The sequence below is a fragment of the Scomber scombrus genome, chromosome 1 (assembly GCF_963691925.1).
Source record: "Scomber scombrus chromosome 1, fScoSco1.1, whole genome shotgun sequence".
NCBI classification, from domain to species: domain Eukaryota; kingdom Metazoa; phylum Chordata; class Actinopteri; order Scombriformes; family Scombridae; genus Scomber; species Scomber scombrus.
In genome coordinates, this window is record NC_084970.1 from 29,689,456 (window position 1) to 29,712,937 (window position 23,482).

General features: G+C 39.9%; 1 protein-coding gene across 5 annotated transcripts in view; it reads left to right on the forward strand.

Annotated features, from left to right (window-relative positions):
• The window catches only part of neo1a (neogenin 1a), a 159,967-nt gene extending 137,851 nt beyond the window's left edge, over positions 1–22,116 (forward strand). For 2 of the 5 annotated variants that reach the window (XM_062418935.1, XM_062432447.1), the window contains exons 14-28: positions 1,691–1,801; positions 1,930–2,124; positions 3,320–3,415; positions 8,298–8,473; positions 12,019–12,157; positions 12,769–12,876; positions 13,537–13,731; positions 15,119–15,187; positions 15,421–15,556; positions 15,703–15,947; positions 16,492–16,584; positions 16,955–17,125; positions 17,872–18,159; positions 18,967–19,103; positions 19,776–22,116. In XM_062418935.1, the coding sequence (XP_062274919.1) occupies positions 1,691–1,801; positions 1,930–2,124; positions 3,320–3,415; positions 8,298–8,473; positions 12,019–12,157; positions 12,769–12,876; positions 13,537–13,731; positions 15,119–15,187; positions 15,421–15,556; positions 15,703–15,947; positions 16,492–16,584; positions 16,955–17,125; positions 17,872–18,159; positions 18,967–19,103; positions 19,776–19,862 (2,246 nt within the window). In that variant the 3' untranslated portion in view covers positions 19,863–22,116. Of the gene's footprint in view, positions 1–1,690; positions 1,802–1,929; positions 2,125–3,319; positions 3,416–8,297; positions 8,474–12,018; positions 12,158–12,768; positions 12,877–13,536; positions 13,732–15,118; positions 15,188–15,420; positions 15,557–15,702; positions 15,948–16,491; positions 16,585–16,954; positions 17,126–17,871; positions 18,160–18,966; positions 19,104–19,573; positions 19,626–19,775 lie in introns of those variants that run through there. The other 3 variants (XM_062426282.1, XM_062439243.1, XM_062414393.1) reach the window with 3 other exon arrangements.
• The last annotated feature ends 1,366 nt before the right edge of the window (positions 22,117–23,482 follow it).

The following is a 23,482-nucleotide window of genomic DNA, read 5'->3' on the forward strand; positions in this document are numbered from 1 at the left end:
GCTCGAGTCAACACTCCCACTCATATTTGACTTCATGTCTGAGTAAATCTTGACTGCTGCTCACTGTGTTCCCTGTCTCCCTGCTGGATTAAGACAGTCTAGAAAACTAGGAGGAAGGAACTAGTTATAAGATTTTTGTTTGTGGTATTGTTCAGAAACTCCTGGCATTCACACTCACTATAAATGTGGACAAACGCTTCCCCCTGACCTGCCTCCAAATGTGGCCTGACAGTGTCTCAGTGTGTCCTCAATATGTCTCACACTGTGTTCACACTTGTGTTTAGAGCTGTCTGCTTGGATATTTTAGGGTGTGTTTTGATGCAAAGTGTGAACAGGACCAGAGAGAGTGAGAGACTTGTGCCCTTAGCTCAGAACACATCTCATCTTGTGTTTTATTATTTTGTAGATTGATTGTAGAGCAAATTATTGAATGGTAGATCCATAAAAAAAGGATTACCAGAATATCATTTTGACTCACTGATGCTTTTGATAGGTTCTACAATAAAATCTTCATGCCAACAGACTCTATTTTGTTTCTGCTGAATGAATCTTGTCGGGTATGTCTGACTTGCTGCCATGTTTAAAATCTTGATCTTGAGAGTGAAGATGTGTCTTAATTGATATTTGGAGTCAATCCAGCTGTAGGTCTGTTTAGTTAGTCAACATCTGAACCTAGTGACTCTAAATGCTTTGAGACGGAGTTACATGTCTTACTGTACTCTTACATTACCCGCTGCTACCACCGAAATATGCACAATATCACCAGAGACGCACAGCAATGGTGATTAATATTAGATGTTGTCTCAGCAACTTTCAAGTGGCCCGGCCTCACGCTGTGTGCTGCATCAAAGAGAATATACACTTAAAAGTTGATTTTTGAGAACATTCTTGGGGGTGAAACAGAGGGGTGTTTGTTGGTTCAAAAGCGTTTAGAAGGAGATGTTGTAGCCTTGGAGGCACGGATGGTTAGGAACTCTTCTGAAGCTACCCCCAAGGGTGGCCCAGAATACTGGGTACAGAGAGAAAAGACTACAGGATTAGCATGTTAGTGTGCAAGGGGGACAATGTGACGATGATGAAAAATTTTATAGCAAATTAGTACAGCAACACATCATTTGTCAGCGGGCGTTCCCATCTTTTTCTGAATACCAAAGCCGGCACCCAGTGGTGAAACGACTCCTTCTGAAGGAGACGTGGCTTTAAAATATGAACGACTTTACACTCCAGAAGTTTCTTTTCTCTACTCTTTTTAGCCACTTATTTTTATATTTTGTGTGTAAGCTTCAATCACATACTTTTCTTTTTAACACGTCTCTCTGGCAAATACATTTTTATCCACAAAACAACAATATGACTCAATGGTGAAATATCTCAATCACTTCTATAATACTGAGTTGAAAAGAAGGTTAATTTCACCATGGGAACCTTCACTTGATCTGTCCTCAGGCTGGATTATAGATTTTTTACTTAAATTGTGCCGAGATGTATTGGGCATCTATTTAAAATATTTGTGCTTTGAAAATATTTATTGTGTCGAAACCCCAATTGACCAACCGAGTGGAAAGCACCCGTAAAATATAAAATATAATCAGGCCTGAGAAACGGAGAAAAGTTTTTATTGCTGCTTGAGATTTAGTTCAGTCACAGCTCAGTCTAAATACCGTGGCTTTTGAATCTGTTTCCTGTCCAGGTCTGGAGCGTGGGACAGAGTACACCTTCCGAGTGTCTGCCATGACGGTGAATGGCACAGGACCGGCCACCGAGTGGACCACAGCGGAGACGTTTGAGAGCGACCTGGACGGTAACATCACCTGCTTTACTCAGATTATACAGACTAAACCAGTCCAGAAGTTGTGAGATATAGTTTTCAGCATTTAATGTGTCACTGAAATGGTCAAACTTGCCTTTAATCTAATTCTCCTTCACCAGAATCGCGTGTACCAGACCAGCCCAGCTCGCTCCACGTCCGGCCGCTGGTCAACAGTATCGTGGTGAGCTGGACGCCGCCGGAGAACCAGGACATCGTGGTGCGTGGTTACACCATCGGCTACGGCATCGGCAGTCCCCACGCTCAGACCATCAAAGTGGACTACAAGCAGCGCTACTACACTATCGAGAACCTCGGTGAGAACAAGCCACTGTTGTTTATTCTGAACTGAGACTGTAAGATGGTTAAAGGGCTCGCCTGGTTTATTATTTAGTTTTCTTCTGTTTGCAGTCCTTGTGTTCTGTTTTCACTGAGATACTGATTTGTTATTCATTTGTCACCCACATAATTACAGTGGAGGGTCTCCCCTGATTTGTCACATAGCTCTAGTCAGACACTGATGAGCCCTGTGAGACTAATGCATCTTTCCTACAGTAAATATCAGCATTTAAAACATAACTTTGATAGCCCTCATTTAAAAATAGAAATATCTAACTTGACACTTTATGCACTTTTTAATTAAAACTGTTCTTTAAAAAACAGTACACAATTTCAGGCACTTAAGAGCAAACACACACACACGCATACAAAAATGATAAAGCAGTTCATCTGTGCCTCTTAGTGATTATTTAGGGATTTAATGAGATATTTTCCACCACGTGCTAATTATACAGATTGCTCTAATGGGCTCATCATAATTAAAGGTCAAAATATTTGAATAAAACAAACTTGTTTTGGTGATTTTAGTATTTAATCGTCAAACATCAACATAAAGTACCACCTCACAAAGCTGTTCTGCTGGATCCTACTTTCACACAAGTGTCATTTTGTCTGCAGAGGATCAGACAAACATGTGACTAACTTTATAATTTTGGAGGTAAAAGATGAAAACATTTAAAACTCAAGAAAGCATAGCTGTGATTGTTTGTCATAATGCAATAAGCAGTGATATCGCTATGTTGAAAAACAAGAACCATGATAACAAATATTGTTCAAGTGAAAAATTAATTTCCGTGCTAAAATATCAATTATCTTGATCATATTTTGTTGTTTATTTTATTAATGGCGTAATGAATTAGTATCAATTATACTACAGTTATCAAAGCTTCAGGAAGGGCTTTAGAGGTGGATTATGACTTACAAAAAGTATTTTAAAAATTGGGAGATTTGGGGGAAATAATTGTTGTAAAATATCTATATATGCATAATTGAAGCCTCCATTACAATCACAGTAAGAGGGGATGATTGTATTCAAATACTCAGTCTGGCTAATGTTGCAATTATGAGTTGAGGGTCTCGAGAGTTTTGGTTTGATTAGATGGCTGCATCAATTAATCTTGCTCTTCCCATCTCTCTCACTGCACTCTGCCTTTACCTTTGTCTCTCTCTCAGACCCCAGCTCACATTATGTGATCACACTGAAGGCCTATAACAACGTGGGTGAGGGGATACCTGTGTATGAGAGCGCCATCACCAGACCTCAGTCAGGTACGGACTACAAACAACCGAATCTACTTTCTGCTTACCTGAAGAAAATGTTTCTCAGAGTTCAAAGTTGCATTTATACTGTTATATGTTTCGACCTATACTCGGAACATAAACCTCATTAACTGTGTGTTTTTAAGTTCGTACACATATAAAACCAGACATCATGAAGTATACTCCTCACACTCTATAGCCGCGCCCCCCCCCCCCCCCCCCCCCCCCCCCAAAAAAAAAAAAAAGAATTCGACTGACATTTATCTTCGCTCTCTCTACCCTGAGATCATTATCAGACAGAATGTGTCTGGACTCCAAATTAAGGAGAAATTCAGAGAGATAACGGGTCATTTGGGTGTCTCCCTGCTCTAATTAACTCTCTTTTTTATGGCCCCAGGTATACTTGAGTCTCTTTTTAATCAAACGCTCAAAACTGGGCAGATATCCAGCCGCAAAGTGTGGTTAGGAATATTATTGGAGAATGTTCATGTACAGAAGGGTAGTTATGTGCACATCCAAACCTATATGTACTATGCCAGGTGTAATGAAGGTGTAGGATCAGTAAAAGAAATGCAGAGTATCGACACACTGGAAAATAACAGCAGTATTTCAACCCCAACCCTGAATTTAAAAAATATTTTATGTGCTTGAAGCAGACCCCAAATCATCATTATCTGTGTAAATTGGTCAGAATAAAGAATAAGAAATAGTCATACAGAAATGTCAAACATACTGTATGTTTTAACTAATCCAGAAACTGTGGCACCATAACAGTTTTTCCACAGACAAGTTTATTTCTCAGTTGTAAAATGTTCCAGTCATTCTCACGCATTGGCTGGCGATCTTTTTCTATATTTTTGGTATTGTCAACAAATCTTATATAAGCAAACCAACAATGAAAGTTCTGTGTGTGTGTGTGTGTGTATCCAAAGCCTCATGTATCGTATTCCTCTGTGCCACATTGTTGTTGTCCACAAACTACACTATATACTACACATTGTACTGGGTGACATTACATGGAGATCATGGTCATGTTAGTTTTGTGTAGAAGCGGCTCCAAAGAGTGATAACAATGGTTACGTTTTCAGTCTCCGGGGAGTAGTTCTGTGTCAGGCAGATGCCACTGTGGATTAGCAGTGATTCATAGTTTACGTATCACAACCTCTTTGTGATACCTAAACTTTTCTAAGACACGGAGGGATGAGATATATCAGCCTTTGTACAAACACACACACACAGTACTTGTAGATCAGTTCATTGTTGGTTTGGCTCTGCACATGAGATTTGGTGACAGTAAGAAAAATGCAGAAAATGCCTTATCCTTTAAGAGATGTTTATCAAACATATTTAATGTCATGTATTTATGTTACAAAAACAAATATCGACCGCAATAAGGTTATTGTATTGACCCCAATAATCCCCCATCAATCGGGCTTCACTCTACAGCCTGTGATGCAGTTATCTTTGCTATCTGTGTTCATTAGACTGAAACGGCTTTGTTGCCTCCTCCAAAGAATATGGACAATCCAGTTTGGCTGCCAGCCACACAATCTATAATTCTTTTAAGCCTCAGATTACAGCACTGTTAACAATTAGAAGTAGAACTTCAGTCCCAATCCAGTGTGTTTGACAAATGATCTCAAAGTGCGAAACACTGCCAGTTAGACTGCGAGTTAGCTGAGTTCATAGACTTCGTGTGACACTGTCAGAAGACAGCCAGCCCATGCTCCCTGGAGTGTCCCACAATGTGGGCTGCACCCGCCTCCTCTCCGATGCAGCCTCCCACCTCCCTGCTCAGCCTTGATCACTCCAGTTTGTCTCTGCCACAGCACTGTTGCACCACCGAGCTTGAGAGGGGTGGGATGCTGGATGACATGAATCACGTCAACATGCTTCGAGGGGGGGTGGCAGTCTGAATGTGCGCACACTGTCATACTGTACACTTCTCTCTATGAAGCTCTCTCTTCCTCACATCCTCGTGCACATAACGGCGCACACATGCAGACCCCCCGTGGTGGCTTTGGCAACCCTTCGTTAGATCCAAACGTTTCCTCTCAAAGCAGAACCAAAGCCCACCACCATCGTCTACTGCTGAATCCTCAGGGGCGCGTTCCCTTCCTGCCAGTTTGTTCAAGTCGGGATTAAAAAGACGAGCTGACCTACATAATACTTTTGGAGAAAAAAAATACTGAGGAAAAACTTGGTGAACTTGGGTTGAGAGAGTGCTAAGTTGAATGTGTTATAATAATATGACGTCTTCACTGAAAAGCAAGAAATTAGGGATTTCACCCCCGTCTTATTGAAAAAAGTTAAGGAGGCAAGTCAGTCTCGTCGCTGCAGTATTGTACTCGTAAATACTGGAGACTGTATTCTTCACCCCAAAACCGCAGTGCCTCTTCACAACCTCACGAATACTTGGATGTTCATAATGCACAAATACACACACATGCACGCACACTAGCACGCACACTGACTCAGTCTAGGGAATATAATGAGGGCAGCCCTGTACAAAGAGGTGTCAAATGGAGCGAGGCGGAGTGGAGAGAACCAACAAGTGGTCCAGGAGGAATGTCATCGCGGGTGACTGACCATAGCTTTTTCTCCCATCACAACTAAACCGAGGACAGATCCAGGAGCAGCGGAACCAGCAGCCAGGAGGCCATCCTTCAGTCTAATGTTTCTTTTTCCCTTTCTTTCCCCTCTCATGTACACACACTTTTATCGGGCTTTATGGGCTTTAAAAGGCAAACACATTACAGGATGAGCTGCTTAATGGGGAATACAACTAAATTTTAGAATTAAAATCAATACTTCTTGGTGAAATAAGGAGAAATTGTGATATACAGTATATGAGACACATTTTGCCATACCATTTTCTACTAAGGCAGTTATCTCTTTTATATCTGGTTGTATTAATCACAAATTAGTGTGATGGACAGCTTAATGGCAATATTGCAATTACAGATCTGATCTGTCACATCAGTTTGATGAAGGGTGTTGATATTTTTAAAATCAGATTAGCCAAAAGCAGACATTCCCATCTGATTATTTTATCTACGTTAATATCTTTACAACCATTTATCAATTTAATTTCCATAATATGTACTATATTGAGACATGTAGTTATATCTCATTATGAAATGACACATACAGAGATAGCAGATTGTATCTGTATCGACATTTACTACTGTTTTGAAATGACTAGAATTACAACATGAGAACGGATCATGATAATACAGAGGTCTTAATGGAAAAACGCAATTTTCGAAGAGCAACTTGTCTTATTTATTTATTTATTTGTTTGTTTGTTTGTTCACCTAACAGGGACATTGCACATTAATAATCATTGCTTTAAATGAGACACAGTTGGCCAAAAGGCTATTTTTCATCTGTAGTCCCTGGACAGATGTTGCACCCTAAAACATAATAAAAGATTGAAATTAAAAACGTTATTGAAATAGTTTTATAAACATGCAGAGCAATAATGAAAAGAGAAAAATGAAATTACTCAGTTTCAGAGGCAGTAAATACAGGAAACCTTCAGGTACTCTTGAAGATGAAAAGATGATGAAAAAGAAAAAAGTAAACATTCTTCAGGCGCTCAGACGCTTTTATTTGCTTTCAATATAACCTGTGTGCTTACATCTGGCACCCTAAATAGGCAATATACAGGAAATATACAATATCACATCATATAATAAAGTGAGCAGCAGACACACAAAGAACACGAAGCTATTACAGTAACATCAAAATATTAATAACAGAGAAAAAAAGAACATTTATGTGAGTAAAGACATCAAACAGGACACCGTTATGCTAACTGTTTAGGTACTAATTAACACAGGAGCACCTAATACACTTCATTATTCATTATAGACCTAACTAGATCATTAGTTTTATATCTCTATTAGAACATTAGTATGATTGGACTGTCACTGTGGGAGTGATGCACATCAGTCATTATCCTAGGATTGATTCAACAAGTGATGGTGGGAAGTGGCAAAGACCTTTTCACCGCAAGCTTTTCACCGAAAGCTTTTGAGCCTCAGAACACAAGCCGCACTCGACACATACAAATCCAGCCACATCCTCCACTTGTTCATGACCCTTTTTTCTCTCTTCTGCCTGCAGGCTCCGTTACTTTACAGCCTCAATATTCTTTCTATTCTTTCTACAGTTTTCAAGGACACTGAATGCACCTTGTCGACGACACCCGGGAAGAGAGAAATGTTCCAGTGCATTCAGTGTCCTTCCGTTTATCCACTTTGCATTGAAATGTTGTGGAAAAGCTCAGTGCTGTAAACACATCTGTGCATTGCTTCTAGCTGGAAAGAGCGGGGAAGCATGTAAATGTGCAAGTTTGAAAAGTTGGATGTAGGATTGTGGATTTCTGCTTTCACTCTAGTTTTCCATTTACTGTAATCTTTTCTTATGAATAGAGTATCTTTTCCTCTCTCTCTCTCTCATAGTAGTACTAGCTACTGATAGAGCACAACATACTGTACAGTAGCTTCTGTATAGCAACTGAGTCTGTAGTTTGTCTTATTCTAGAGGTCAGTGTCTGTTTTTTAATAGAATTTTCTCTCTCTTTCTCTTCACCCTTCCCAATCCCATTCCTGTTGCACTTATGTTTTTTTTTCTTTTACCTCCTCCTTTGTCTTCGTCCTTCATTTTAACTCAATAACATTATTTTTTGGCTGTATGTCCCTCCTTGCAACCTTTTTTTTTGACTCTACTGTCCAATCCACCACACCACGCCACGCCTCTCTTTATGTTTTAATTTTGGTCATTTTAATTTGTGTGCATGCATGCGGGTTTACTGCCTAATGTGCAGACCCCATAGACCCCGATGTTGACATGTACGAACTCTACCATGCTCCATACACCCCAGTACCAGACCCCACTCCCATGATGCCTCCCGTGGGTGTTCAGGCCTCCGTGCTGAGCCACGACACCATCAAGGTGACCTGGGCTGACAACTCGCTGCCCAAGAACCAAAAGATCACAGACAACCGCTTCTATACAGTGCGCTGGAAGACCAACATCCCTGCCAACACCAAAGTGAAGGTAAGAAATTGTTGTTCGACATTTCTTCTAGGTGTTTGTTGGGTTCAGGAGGTAGATTACTTAAAATTGGATTAAAGGGCCTTTTTTTAAACTCCAGGTATCGCCGAAGCTCACTCTCCTTTTTCTGGTTTAGCTCTGCACTTTTCAGCACATGTAACTTATTTACAACTTGGTGTAATTCAGTTAAGTACGACTCATTTCAGTCGTACCAAACCTCCGTGATACACCTTCATTTAATAGAGAATGATTTCTGTGTATTTCAGTGACGGGGGACTTTGCGCATCCCTTTAGACCTACACTTACCAGAGAGATGTATCGATGTTCTGAAAATAAACGTTATGTTATACGACGACGCTGTATATAATAAAGTATTCCCACGGCTGCTCCCGAACACAGTGGCAGAATAATGCTGGAGTTTGGCACAGAGCAATAATCTATTTTCATCCAGCTTTTAAAGTGCAATAAAGAGAAATAGTCATTCTGCATCGTTTTTACTGGCACATTCTTCCTCAGGAATTAGTGTTACAGCATTAGACTTCCTCTCAAAATCGTCACTTAACAGCTTAATATTAAAAAGACTTGTAGTTGGTTGAATAAAAAGCTCTTAGCTTTGCATTCCCGTATCCTCTCAATCTATAACTGTAGGTTTACTGGGTTAATTAAATTGTAAAGGCCTCACTATGATGAGTGTATATATAAAGCTTCTTTTTGATGACCGTTAAGTAGAAGGGCTGCAACCGAGGATTATTTTCATGACCTATTAAAGTTACAATGCTTGAGATTTCTGTACTGGTCTTTGGTTATCAGAGGTAACAGATAATGAGCTTTAATAATGCAGGAATCACTTCCTGAGCAGCTACTTTCTCAGAAATATAACAGAGGGGCAGCTGGTGTATCTGTTTACAGTGCAGCCAAATGAACTTAACTCTTTTTAATGAAGATGTCACTCGATAGTTGGCCTTTCCCCCACAATGCCATGTGCAACCGTGTTCTGATTTCACAGTGCAAATAGTTCACCACATATTGTTCCACTTATAAATAGTATAATAAAGTATATATAGTATCGAAAATTGGGTTTGATCTCCTGAAAATCTTAAGGAATATAACTTTTAGAACATAATTACAAATATATGTTTTGTTAATTAATCCTTTATTCTATGAAATGGCTACACATTTGTGTAAAATGCCAATTACAATTGCCCAGAGCTCAAGTTAATGTTTTAAAAAGTCTGACAGTAGTCTTAAACTCATGGGACTATTTAATTTATAGTTATATAGAACAAAAAACAGCAAATCCTCACATACCAGATGTTGAAATCAGTACATTTTTGCTTGGTAAATCACTAAACTATTAATCTGTTAGCATTTGATTCATTTCAGTTGATTAATTATTAAATCAGAATCCTAAGCAAGCTGTTCTTCTTCTACACTTCATAGATGGTGAAATGATCAAGCACAGCATTAAATATTACATTAATTATCTGAGATCAGTTTCATTCAGATGCAGGTCTAGTGACTGTGTGAGAAGTCATGTGCAGGCATTTAATATATTGAATAGAGTCAGAACAGGTTTAGCGAGTCTCCGTGAGCCGAGCCAGAAACAAGGTGTTTGAGATTCAGCCTCTGAATCTCTGACCTGCAGCTCAATTAAGATCATTACTTATCTCTAAGTAGTGGATCACAGTGCATATATGTGTGTGTGTGTGTGTGTGTGTGTGTGTGTGTGTGTGTATGCGTGCGTATGAGTGTGTGCAAACCTGTGACCGAGCAGAGCTCAGATAAAGGCCTGCATTTACTGATAAATTATTCAGCAAGGACAAGACAAACTGAGAACTAGAAAAAGAGGCTGCAGATTTGACAGCACATGCTCCATTCAGCCAACTCTGAAGAATGAACACAAACAGACTCAGTAGTTAAGTATCAGACACTTAACCTACCTTTTTGACAGTAATGCCGACCTTGACACAAAAGCTTCTATCTGCCATTTTTTGCTAAAACTCTGAAGAGATTTATGCTTTATTAATTATTTTTCAGAGTATAATAAAAAGGAAATTGGAGACAGGTGGCATGCCATTATTATATCATGCAAGAATTTGTATTAACAAGCAACAAATCCACAACATCAGAAATACATTGTACAGCTCAGCTTGCTGCTATGAATGGATGCTCAAATTGGTTTGATTCTCACACTGTGATAGTAATTAAAGCTCCACAGGCTCATTGTGTTTCTGTCCTATTAGCTAAACCCAATATATTAACAAGTCTATTAGCGTGGCCTTTTTTCTTCTTTTTTTTTAATCAGTCAAGTATGCACTTTATCTGGACATGTATATACTGTATGTTAGCACAGCTGTTCTGGAGACCTGTATAACCTCCAGTGATGCCTTCACCTTAATGCTGGTCTCCTTCATGTCATTCCTTCCCTTAAAGTGAGTCCAGCCAGACAAGCTTGTACATTATTGAAGAGGCAACTGCTCTCAAACTGACGCCATGTTTCTAAGGAACACTGTTTTCTGTTCCTATCCCACTGCCCTCTGTTTGACAGCCCCCTCTGGAGAACTGCACTTTTGTCATAGCACGCAATATTATAGATAGGACTGTTTTAAGAGCAGATAACCTGACTCACCGCTGTTACAACCCCCAGCGAGCCAACATAGCCTTTTTTATCTCCTACCAGTTCAGACCAGCAAAGATCAGGATATAGGGTTACATAACTTGAGATTTGTTGACTGGAACGTGGAGTTTATAATTCCAGACAAATGTGAAATGCAACCCTGGTGTATTGTATCCTTTTCAACCTCTATTGTGTTCATGCCTGCTGTATTTGGTTTTAGAGCTTATTTGTAATAGCTCCAATTGTCTCTGTGTGGCACTGTCTTTCACAGCAAACATGATAGAGCATTACATGATATAAAATGTTCTGGTTCCACTCAGTGGTCACTGTGTGTAATGTTGTCTAAACACTGCAGACTGGTGGCTCCGTCATCCCTCTGCCAGATGTTATGAAAAAGAGAAAAATGAGAAGACTATGCTAGCTCCTCTGTGAGGCTGTATTCAGCAATGCTTTGAGTTAAATGCTAACATCAGCACGCTAACATGCCTACAATGGCAATGCTAATCTGCTGGTGTTAATAAAGTATAATATTTACCATGTTTAGCATTTTAGTTTAACGTGTTAGCATGCTAACAATTTGATGATTAGCTTTAAACACAGAGTAAAGCTGAGGCTGAATGTCATTAGTTTGCAGGTATTTGGTCATAAACCAAAGTATTTGTGACACTAGATGAAAAGTCAGGGGATCAACAGAGTTATTGCAATTCATCCTGATGGTGATTCCAATGTCTGTATACAATTTTGTGCTAATCCATGTAGTTATGTTACATATTCCAGTCTGGACAAAGGTGGTGGACTTATCACCAACCAGAACGATGCCATTAATGTGGCTCTAAAATGACTTTACTCCCTGGAGACTTCAGTGGTGAGCATGTGTAATGTGCCATCATACAAACTGAATTCTTATGTCTTCATGTGTGCTTGTCCCCAGATGGCCAACACCACCAGCCTGAATCACATGGTGACGGGACTGAAACCCAACACGCTGTACGAGTTCTCCGTCATGGTGACCAAAGGCCGCCGCACCAGCACTTGGAGCATGACAGCACAGGGCACCACCTTTGAGACCAGTAAGAGCTCTCAACACTCACTCACTCACTCACACAAACACACACACACACACACACACACACACACACACACACACACACACACAAGACATATAATCACACAAAATCTATTGGCGATTCTGTTTAAAGTTATACAGTCTTCTGAGTGTTTGTATAGCTTCCTGCAGTGCTGTGAACCTAATAGAAATAATACAATTGCAAGCGGAGCAAATTCCAGTGCCCATATTTTTTTAAGGTGTAATAGAAAAGCTAAAAGTTTTCTGACAATAAACATTTCTGACAAAAAAACCCCCAAACATTTCCTTTAAAACTGCTTCTATAAATGCACTTGTGGGCTGAGATTTACTGGACTTTGAACAAGAAGTGGAAGTAGGAGTTTTTACTGTTTTTATGAACTAGGATTAGAGAAATCTTCCTTTCTGCTCAGTCAGGGGTTTGTTTCACAAGTGTGTGAGTGGTCATAAACCCCCATACATGCAAGAACCGACACATTTATATACAAACAAACAAACACTCTTGTAAATTTGAAACAATACAAAACATCTTCTGTTGCACTAAAACTCTGACGTCTTATTGACACAACTAACGTCTTCTGTCAATCCTCACCACAGTTCCCAGCTCCTCCCCGAAAGACGTGACAGTGGTGAGCAAAGAAAACAAACCTCGTACCATCATTGTAAACTGGCAACCTCCGTCTGAGGCCAACGGAAAGATCACTGGTGAGTCTCAAAGTCTATCACACTTCCTCTCACTCTGTCGTTCTTTTCTGTGCTATACATTTTGTGTTCTTACAGATGAATCGAGAGAACGGCTGTGTCTAAAATCGATCTCTATTTACTATTTAGTGCACTATATTTACAGTTCGCCATAATGTGTAAATCTATCCGCTAACATCTGAAAGAAAAAGGAGTGTCCATGGTCTGCTAACAAACCCACAATACAATGCAAAAGCTACTATGTATAGCTCCACACATCTGCCTTCCTAACCTTAAAAAGATTTTTCTCAACTAAAATAAGTCAGATTTCTTCCTTGTTGAAGTTTGACCATTTGAAACCCCTTTGTTACCACTCTCCACTGAATCTTGACTAATGAAATCACTTTTAAGTGGAAAATTGAGCCACACAAAGTGATTGTGTGTGTATAAGATCTGAAGAAAAAGTGTTCTCCCTACACATTTTTCAGTGCACTGACTATATGCAGTGTCACTATACTGCAGGCTTTAACCTTTTTTACAAAAATAGATATATTGCAGTACATTGTGTGAATCCAATAAAATGTAGGTAATAAAGCAGAAGAAGATTGTGAATTATCCCATTTTGCACAGCATCAAAGCCAGAGATTTAAATGATCTCTCTCTCTTTTTGACCGTCTCTTGCAGGTTACATCATCTACTACAGTACAGATGTAAACGCAGAGGTTCACGACTGGGTTATTGAACCAGTGGTGGGCAACCGTCTGACCCACCAGATCCAGGAGCTGACGCTGGACACGACATACTACTTCAAGATCCAGGCCCGTAACTCCAAAGGAATGGGTCCAATGTCCGAGGCTGTGCAGTTCCGAACTCCAAAGAGTATGTTTCCATAACAAGATTGGATGGGAACTAGATAGGCGTCAGTGGTACAATGAAAATGTACCCAGCTTATTGCATGTTAAGACATAGAAAACATCATTTCATCAGAAGGGTGATTTTCAAATGTACCACCAAACTGTGGAAAGCCATAGTTAGTCAGTAGCTGTTGAAAGTTGGAACACCTCGCAGCTCACATATTTGTCTCAGGATTAGGTGGAGGTCAAACCAGAGCTAAAATGAGAATGAATATCATAGAAAGAAACACACCTCATGGAGACATATTGTATCCAGCAGTTATAATTTTGAAATGAAAAATATTTGTATATTCACACATCTGGACTTTTCAATGAGGGAGAGGGAGTGAGTGTGGGTGTAATTTTAAGATTTAGATGAATCACATATTAAAAATATATAATTCTCAGGAGAAAATCTGTATATAAACATGTTTGGATGGGATCTTGACAGCATCTTAACAATGCAATGCTTTAAAGACAGATTTTCCATTTGAAGGTTCAACAAATCATATGATGAGCCACTCTTGACTTAAATAGATTTTCCAGTTAACACTTCAGACAATTTGTCCTGATGAAGTTGCTGTGAGAAAGCGTCTAGAGAGCTGAGAGTTTCCCAAGCCTTGTTGATTAGTTGGGTATGACCACATTACTGCCAAGTCTGGGCACCTGATTCTAAATGTAAAAGAAATCCTTTCTAGGTCCAGTTTGCTGATACTGCATAAACATTATTTTGTTTTTATCTAAATGTTTTGGTAAGGCTGCATCTCTTCAAGGAAAGTATTACTTGTAGAATGATTAATTTTCGTATTTTAGGACTTTAAATTAAAGTTGTATTGTACTATTTGTAGAAAAAGTCTAATTTAGATGCTTTGCTCTCTCAGCTTGGCTCTTCTGTAACACACTTCTGCTATTTCTAGCTATAATTTCTCACTATGTCTATTGTTTCTAGTTTTACCCCCTTCTTCTTCTGCCTCACAGTCACCATCTCTCGCTCTGTTTCTGCTTCCCTCGCTGCTCTTTTCAGCTAACCGGTTTTTTGCTTTTTTTATTGTCTCTCCCTCCCTGCTCTCCTTTGGCCTGTTAAGCTGAGTCCTCTGACAAAATGGCTAATGACCAAGGTAAACTCCCCCTCCACACTTCATCTCTCACTGCTGACTCGGCACCTCTTTCCAAAGATTTCCATCTTCTGGGCTGATTTAAAACCGGGCTTTGCATGACTTGCAAAATCTGTTTGTGCTTGTCGAATTTTTCTGATTATAATATAGCTCATGGCCGTATAAATGTGACAGTAGAGGAGGTCATAAAAGAACTTGAGGAGAGTTTCTGTAGATGTATTTTCTCCATATTAAATCAAGCTTTTTGTCCACTGACAGCCTCAAATCTGCCATCGAAACCTGGGCCTGCAGGCAACACGCTTACAAATGACCCTGGATCCACAGTTGGTAAGATTTTGCTTTGTTAAGTCAGTCACTACAGTAACCAAAATCATGATCTGATTGTGTCCAGCAAAAATGACTCCACTTTTCTCCGATGGTGCATTTTTAATTACCATTTTTTGGGGGGGGTTGTCTATATTCTCGTTGTACAGTAGTTGCATTTGTCTCTTTGAGTGACTCACTTGTGTCTTTAAAGACATATTCATAAATGTATCTGGTCCAATCTTTCTCCTCTGCAGGTAAATCAGGGGTGGGAAGCGGTGAAAATTCCATCCTGGTCATTGTCATCATCGTCTCAGTGGGAGCGTTCACCATCATCGTGGTGGTGGTGGGTGCCTTTCTGTGCACGCGGCGCACCACGTCCCACCAGAAAAAGTACGCCACTCTCTACTTTGTCTTTACTTATCTATATCTCAGCTCCCTTCAGTGTCCTTTTTCAATTGCTTTTTGGCCACTTTGCCGCTTTCTCACCACAAATAAAGTCAGTCTCTCACCATTACCGCTAATGTTCCTCCCTGCAGAAAGCGTGCTGCCTCCAAATCCTCCAACGGCTCCCATAAATACAAGGGGAACTCCAAAGACCTGAAGCCACCTGATCTTTGGATTCACCATGAGAGGCTAGAACTCAAACCCATGGACAAGTCGCCAGAACCGAACCCAGTTATGACTGAAACGCCCATCCCCCGCGCCTCACAGGACATCACACCAGCTGACAGTGGCCTTGACAGCAACCCTCACCTGCAGCAGAGGCGCAACTCCTACCGTGGTCAGTGTTGCCCAAGGGGAAGACTTTAGAATTGTATGTTTTGGGGAAGAGATCAAAGTGAAATGTCACCGTTACCATCTGAGCTTACATGCATGATAACGTTGAACAAACGTCTTGGCTGGCAGACAGAAGAGTTCATTTTGGGGGCTGACTGAGAAAACTGTTTTTTTAGCCAGGAAATGTGCTAATACCCTCAGGTTTGCTTCCAGGAGCATGATTGGAGGAGTCTTTGGAGAATTTGGGATGGTGTTTCTTTGCTGTTGTTTTCTATGTGATTATCATGCAAAACATTTCATGCTTTTCATACACAATGCCCATTACTTGTCATGATTACAGTGCTGCAAGCTCACACTGTCATTACTACAACTTTCCAATCAATATAATTAGGAGTTAATCATCAAATTGCAATTTTAAATGATTGCTCTACAATTATATCAAATGGCATAGAATATATTCAAGAGGTGTAGAGTCGATCATTCACAAAAAAAAAGAACAGTAGAGTAGCAGCTCTTTCTGATTGGCTGGTTTCCACCGTACCTTTTAGGCCACGAATCAGAGGACAGCATGTCTACACTAGCAGGCCGGCGAGGGATGAGGCCTAAAATGATGATGCCTTTTGACGCACAGCCACCTCAGCGTAAGTGTGTGTGTGCGTGTGTGACTGAATGGGTGTGTCTCATAATCTACAGATGGTGAGAAAAAAACTAATTAGAGTGCAAAGATTTCTTAACAGATTTTAAAACATCTCTGATGCTATGGTCTGTTCAACTGAACATGTTCCATTTCGTGCTTTTCAAAAAATTTTCATTTATCATATTTTCTGTGTGTTTTTAAAAAGAATGACTTTCTTCCAGAAGATATTTGAGTGTGTTTAGTACAGAAAACTGCATGTGTGTGTATCTTACCTACAATACCCATCATCTTTCATCAGTATTATGGCTGGTTAAACATTTTACTTTGTGTGTTTGTGTGTGTGTGTGTGTGTGTATATCCATGTCCATTCACAGCTGTGATTAGTGCTCACCCCATCCATTCCCTTGATAACCATCACCACCATTATCACATGGGCAGCCTGGCGTCGCCGACACGCAGCTACCTCTACCACCAAGGCAGCGGGCACCTACGCCCGCATGCCTGCGCCACCCCCATCTCCCATCTAGACAGGGTGGACTCTACAGGTGAGACACTGCCACATGCTGGACAACAGGATAACTGCAGAGGAGGACGAGGCAGTCAGACCTCATCATATTCACTTTGACTGTGTTCATTTATTCATCCATTCATACGTCATTTGCCCATTCATTCACATGCAAGAGCTATCTTGTTACATTCATATTTTATTTTTCCGAAGTCTTACTAACCAGTCTTCTCTGCTCCTCCTAACCCAATTCTTTTCTACCCATCTAAACTGTGACTGAAGAAAACTAAACTTTGTCATCAAGGATGCGGTTAGATGTGCTAGTGACTTGAACTTTTTGGTCTAGCTGTTGAGCTGCAGCTTCTATCTTCCAGACTTTATTCATGAGACAATTGATTCGTCAGCTGTCAAAAAGTATGGGCGGTTTCAATTCAATATAAGACATTATATAACATAAATTTACAATCATTAACAATTTTGCCAAAGCATTTGGTTGTATTGGGCCATTGCAGACATTGCTCTAAAACAGTATGTTATTTATGTTTTTTGGATCAGTGATGCTAGATCAGACATCAACAAACAAATATTCCCGTTATTTTGTCCAGATTTAATCCTTAACCTGAAATAATGTTTTTTTCCCTTATTGCCCACTCTTAATTAAGCCTGCTGACAGTCACGGACATGTGAATGATGAAGTTATGTCCTGTATTTGAGTGAACAGGTTGTGTGTAAAGTCGACACATCCCCTCATTTTCTCTCCTTAAACCCCCTTTGCCCCTTCTCCAGAGTCGGTAAGGAATACCCCCAGTTCAGAGCCCCTCCCTCCAGCCACAGCCTCCTCCCAGGTCTCTTGCCCCTCGGAGATCCTAGCCGACCCTGAGGGCAGCTACCACGGCTCCACCACCACAGAGGAGGAGCCCAGCTACACCAGCAACCTGCCCCCCCACCGCTCAGCCCACCCGCACGCCCACGCCCACCCACTCAAGAGCTTTGCTGTACCTGCCATCCCAGCCAGCAGCCACCAGACATACGAGTCATCTGCCCTGCCCAGTACTCCCCTGCTCGCCCAGACTGGTGAGGAGCAGCAACACATACACACACACACACACACACACACACACACACACACACACACACACACACACACACACACACACTGCTCAGGTCAGACCAGACTACAAGATGACTTCCTGTCGTCCAAGCTGTTCAGACTGTGACCTGGCAAAGTCAGAGAGTTTAACATGAAATTGATGACTTACACACTATAATAATTGTAAGTCATAAACCTCATTATCATAAACCATATTATTTATTCAGAACAGATGTTACTTTGCATTACACATTGAATATTTTTAGATATTTTTACATGCATAACACAACAGCACTTTGCTTTAAGTCTCACTATTTATACAATGATTTATTTATATCTGCTTACATCTACATTACGCCAGTATAAAACATTCATTAAGTGTCTTTGTACTGCTTATAAATGCCAAGTAGAGGGACCTAAACTAAAGTTTTACTCTATCACCATTAAAACTGCAAACATTAATCCTTATCAGAACAAATGGCAGTAATGTTGGGAATCTCTGCAGTTTATGTACCTCAGTGGGAGCAGTTAAAAGCAACTTTTCCCCCATTTCATCTTCATTTCATTCAAATGAGCCAAAAATTAGCTCTTACTTTGATTGCTTTCTAATTTTAGCCCTGGTGAGTCTTGAACTGTTGAAATGACCTCTGAAAAGAGTTTCACACACAAGCTGTGTGTTCAAGGGTTTTTTTTTTGTTTTTGTTTTTTTCAAGCTGCACAGCTATTTTTTTTTTTGGTTTCAATGACTGTTTGTTATTTTTTTGCTTTTGTGTGGCCTTTTTCTCATTCAGGACTTCCTACTCACCCCCATGTCGTTAAAACAGCCTCCATTGGAACACTTGGAAGGACACGAACACCCATGGCAGTCACTGTGCCCAACGCCCCTGATGTGCCAGAGACCAGCAAGATGCTGGAAGATGTAGACAGTGTGAGTATAGCGCCCTGCACTGGCTACTGGCAGTAATGCAGTAGTGGTGGTTAATATTTGACAAAAATAATGAGACAATATGATGATGACTTAAACAATTATCAATCACACATTCCTTCAAAATCCATGTCAGATTTTCTTTGGGCACTGGATTATACAGTTATTTTCAGCTGAACATTGATTTTAACCACATTTTCTGTTTGTTCTTTCTCTCTTTTTATTCTTTCCAACTTCAATCTCATCATTTTTTGTGGCGTTGTCGGCTGCCTTTTATCAATTCATTTAATTTTTAACAACTGATCTTAACAAAACCCATAACTGGAATGATTTTATTTTACCATTGGATCTATTTCTATGTCCTAATCATTGATTGGCTGTTGACCATCTGTTCACATCGGCTTGTCTGTGATTCTGGTTGTTTGCATTCGTCTGCTGCCTCTTTCTGTTTTTTGGCATTTACAACATTTCAGTTTCATTGACCCATCCCCCCCAGCTCGCCTCACCCCACCCATACGACTCCCTCCATCCTCTCTGAAAGATCCCTGACTGACCCTCTCCTCCTCTCCTTTCCTCTCTTCTCCTCCTTCCCTCCCTGCCTCCTTCCAGGTGCTTGCCTCCCTCCCCCCCTGCCCCTCCCCCGCCCCTCGCAGTAACCCTGTTCCTCTCCCTCAGAGCTACGAGCCTGACGAGCTGACCGAGGAGATGGCCCACCTCGAGGGCCTGATGAAGGACCTGAATGCCATCACCACAGCGCCATGAGCATGCACACGCACACACCTACACGCACCGACACACTATCCGTCATCCACACAGGCAGAACCGCACACACACACGCATACAGAAAGACACACACTCTAAAGTCAAAACAACACACCCAAACATAAATCTTGGAAACCAGAGGCTGGTGGACACAAAATGGCTTCTTGTGCCCAAGAAACTCTCACGTCCCCCTGCAGAGAAAAAAAACAAAAACAAACTCCAGACTGAAACTTAGGAACTTTTTTCGGCTTACCTTGCTCAGTCTCAGGAAGGAGATTGCCATGAGAGGGAAGAAAAAGTGAGACGCTTCATCTTTTTATGAAGAACCATTCTCAGAGACAATGAACTTTTAAAACATTGGTCGCTTTCAACCGGAAGATTGTGAATTTTTTTCCTCAGCAAAAATACGTACGGTAGGTGTTTGTGGTGTGCGACAGAAGACGGCTCACTCAAGATGAGACACAGTTGAATTCAATGTCAAGTCAAAAGGAGAAAGTCCAAAAATATGCTGGTATTGATGTTGGTGCTCATGCGGCGCAGTCTACACACAGTGTTTGTTTGATTAGTGTTTCTTTGTGCATTTTGTATATCTATTGGGCCATTTCAGTGAAGTGAACATTGGATATCAGCCCCCCTTTTACAAGCCTACATTATTCATAAACGTGGTCATTTTTTGTTTTTACCCCATTGTGTCATATATTGTGCCATGACTTTTTATTATTTTCTATGTTATTGTATTATTTTTTTACACACATATCCTTATAAACATGTACATATGTTGTTTTTTTTGTTTTTGTTTTTTAAAAACTGCCTCATTCTTTTGATTTTTCCCATTGTTTCATTATTATTATTTGGGATGAAAAGTGGGATTACAAAGGAGTCCTGAAGTTCAGTTCTCATATCAACAGGGGAGAGAAGCCTGATGTGTTTCTACACTACAATTTTGAATGGATTCTTGCATTCTTCTCTGGCATTGTGTTGCCCCCTTTGTACATTAAAATGTTTTTTTCAGTCTTTTATTTGTTGTGGGAGCTCCGTTTTAAAAGCCTTACCAACGTGTTTGTATATTGGATGGTCGAGACGTCTCAGCCCTCCAAGGATGTCGCTCGGAGTTCTGTCACTCGCTGCCATGGCAGTTTCTCTATCGTTCTGTGGGACTTGACAGTATCTCTTCACAGGTCAGGGGTACCTAGGACTCAGGGCACTGACCCCTTCCCCTCCCCCCCTAAAAAAAAAATGAAAAAAAAGAAACCCTCACATGGCACCCAGTCAATCAATCACCTGCAACAGACGAGTTATCTTTTATACGAAAAGTTCGATCGAATGTGTGTGATGTTTCCAAAAAACCAATATTTGGTTTCAGACGTCTGTACTGCTGAACCACGTGTGCATTTTCCCACAGCGGAGCGTGTTTACTGTTTTCTTTTTTCTGCTGTTCTTCATCAAAATGCGACACCCTGGTTCTTTTACAAATCTCATAAGATGCAAAGATGTTGGCCTTTTTGAAGGGGACTCCCAGATTTTTTTTTTTACATGGTAGTTTTTGTATGAAGAAAAAAAAGAAGCTTGTTCTATACACAAATCTGATGTAAAAAGGAAGAAAAAAAAGTTCATCTAAGAAACTAGTTTTTCATTACCCTCTTACCCAAAGAAACTTGTCATTTGCAATCATAGTAATTTGCTCTACTTTTGTGAATACCATGTTTCTCATAAATGTACATCATCATGAATGTCAATATAACTGTAAGAGATTTTAACTACGGATACAAACAAGGAACAAGTTTTCGGGGGGAAAAAAATGTTCGAAAACAAAGGGGGGAGAAAAAGGACCGACTCCATTTGGGAAATAATCTATTGAGTTGTAAACAGTTGAACCTGTATTGCACTTTTTCACAATTTTTGAAAAGTACATTTCTTACATATCTTGTGTTTTAAATATCAAAAGCTGTTTGTGTAACGTAGTGTCCTAGGTAAGCAGCAGGCAGCTGGTCTTGTTTTTTATGTTTTTTTGTTTTTTTTAATGTTTTTGTTTTGTTTTCTTTGGTTTTTTTTGCTTCAGAGATGATATGAATTTGAGCAGCCGAGTGTTTACTTTGCAGCTCAAGATGAGGAATTCTGTTGTTGCTTGTTCATGTACAGAGCTTTCTTTGCTTTCTGTAGAAAAAAAATCTGTGGCTTTTTAAAAAATGTTGAAAAAAAAAATGTTTGGAAAAAAAATATGTTTTTTTATTGGTGCTCCTATACATTGTGTATACAAACTATTATGAATACTAACAAAGTAAATGTTTCTGCTCGTCTTCTTTTCATCATATTCACTCAGGATACTGATCAGGTTTTCACGTGGTATTTTATTGATGATTGAGGTGTACAGAAATGGAGCTGTGAGTAAATCTAGAGTATGTATTCCACAGACATTTCTCTCGAGTGTAATGAGCTCTGGGAGTCCAGGGAAAGTCAAGTAAAGCCGAAACAATTAATCAATTAGTTACTAATTTAATTGACAACAAAACTAACTGAATATCTTTAGGGTTTTTGATTGTTGGTTGGAGAAAACATTATTAATATTTCAGCCTGGGGTCTGAGAAAATTGAGATAATCGTTCTTTGCTTTGTACAGATTATTTGGCTAATTGAGAAAAGAATTATTCAAGAATGCTTTAGTCAAGCATTTCTTCTTTAGTTGTGCATTAAATCGCTCTTAATTGGAATGTGAAACTTTAGATAAGGAGAGCTGTCATTGTACAGCATTTCAGCCACACGTTGAAAGAACTACAGCCTCTTTTGTATGCAGACACATTATTTCAGCTTGTGAGGGTGTGTAGGAAGATAAAGACTGAATTCAATTATTATTTGTGCACTCATAAATTCCCAAAAGCCTGTTTCATAATTGCGGTTTATCGTTCATGCTGAAATGCTTTCATCTGCCATACCACCATTGTTATGTACTGGATCACAAAGTATATGTTTTGTCAGTGAGTTATTGGTTGATCAGATTTTCCCAGAAGTGTAGCTTTGGTTTTTACTGCCATCAAGTGAGACTGGTTCAACTCTGGACTCCTGCATTTGTAGCTGGTGGAAGTGACTCACCTTGACTCAGCATGTGGCTGCTAGTTGGTGCAAAGTTCAATCTATGCTGACATAGATGAAAAGGTAAGATTATATTAGTAATATCTATTAAAACAATTGGTTTAAAATAATCGATTTAAAGCTTAAAAACTGATGTAAATGAAAACAAAATGAGCCGATTAAGAACATTTTGTTGGTTTTTACTATTTACATTTGACAAAGAAAATGTAGACTTCTGCTCATATGTTCGTGTTTGTGGGCTTTAGTGGGAACAAATCAGCCTAAACAAGTGTGTTACTGTTCAAAATAATCTACAGAGGCTTCATTTAAAGAATTATAACAGGACATACAATTTATTAGCGTTTGACCTCATTACACTCCCACTCAAATGTTAAAAAAAGCATTTATTTAGGTTTTATTTACAGCTCATACAGTCTCATCACATTTTGATTTCAGTGGTGGAGATGAATCATAGTACATGTTGCATTTTATGGCTCAATAACTGACACTCCTGCATATAATATGTAAATCTGAATCCATGAACAGCAGCAGCAG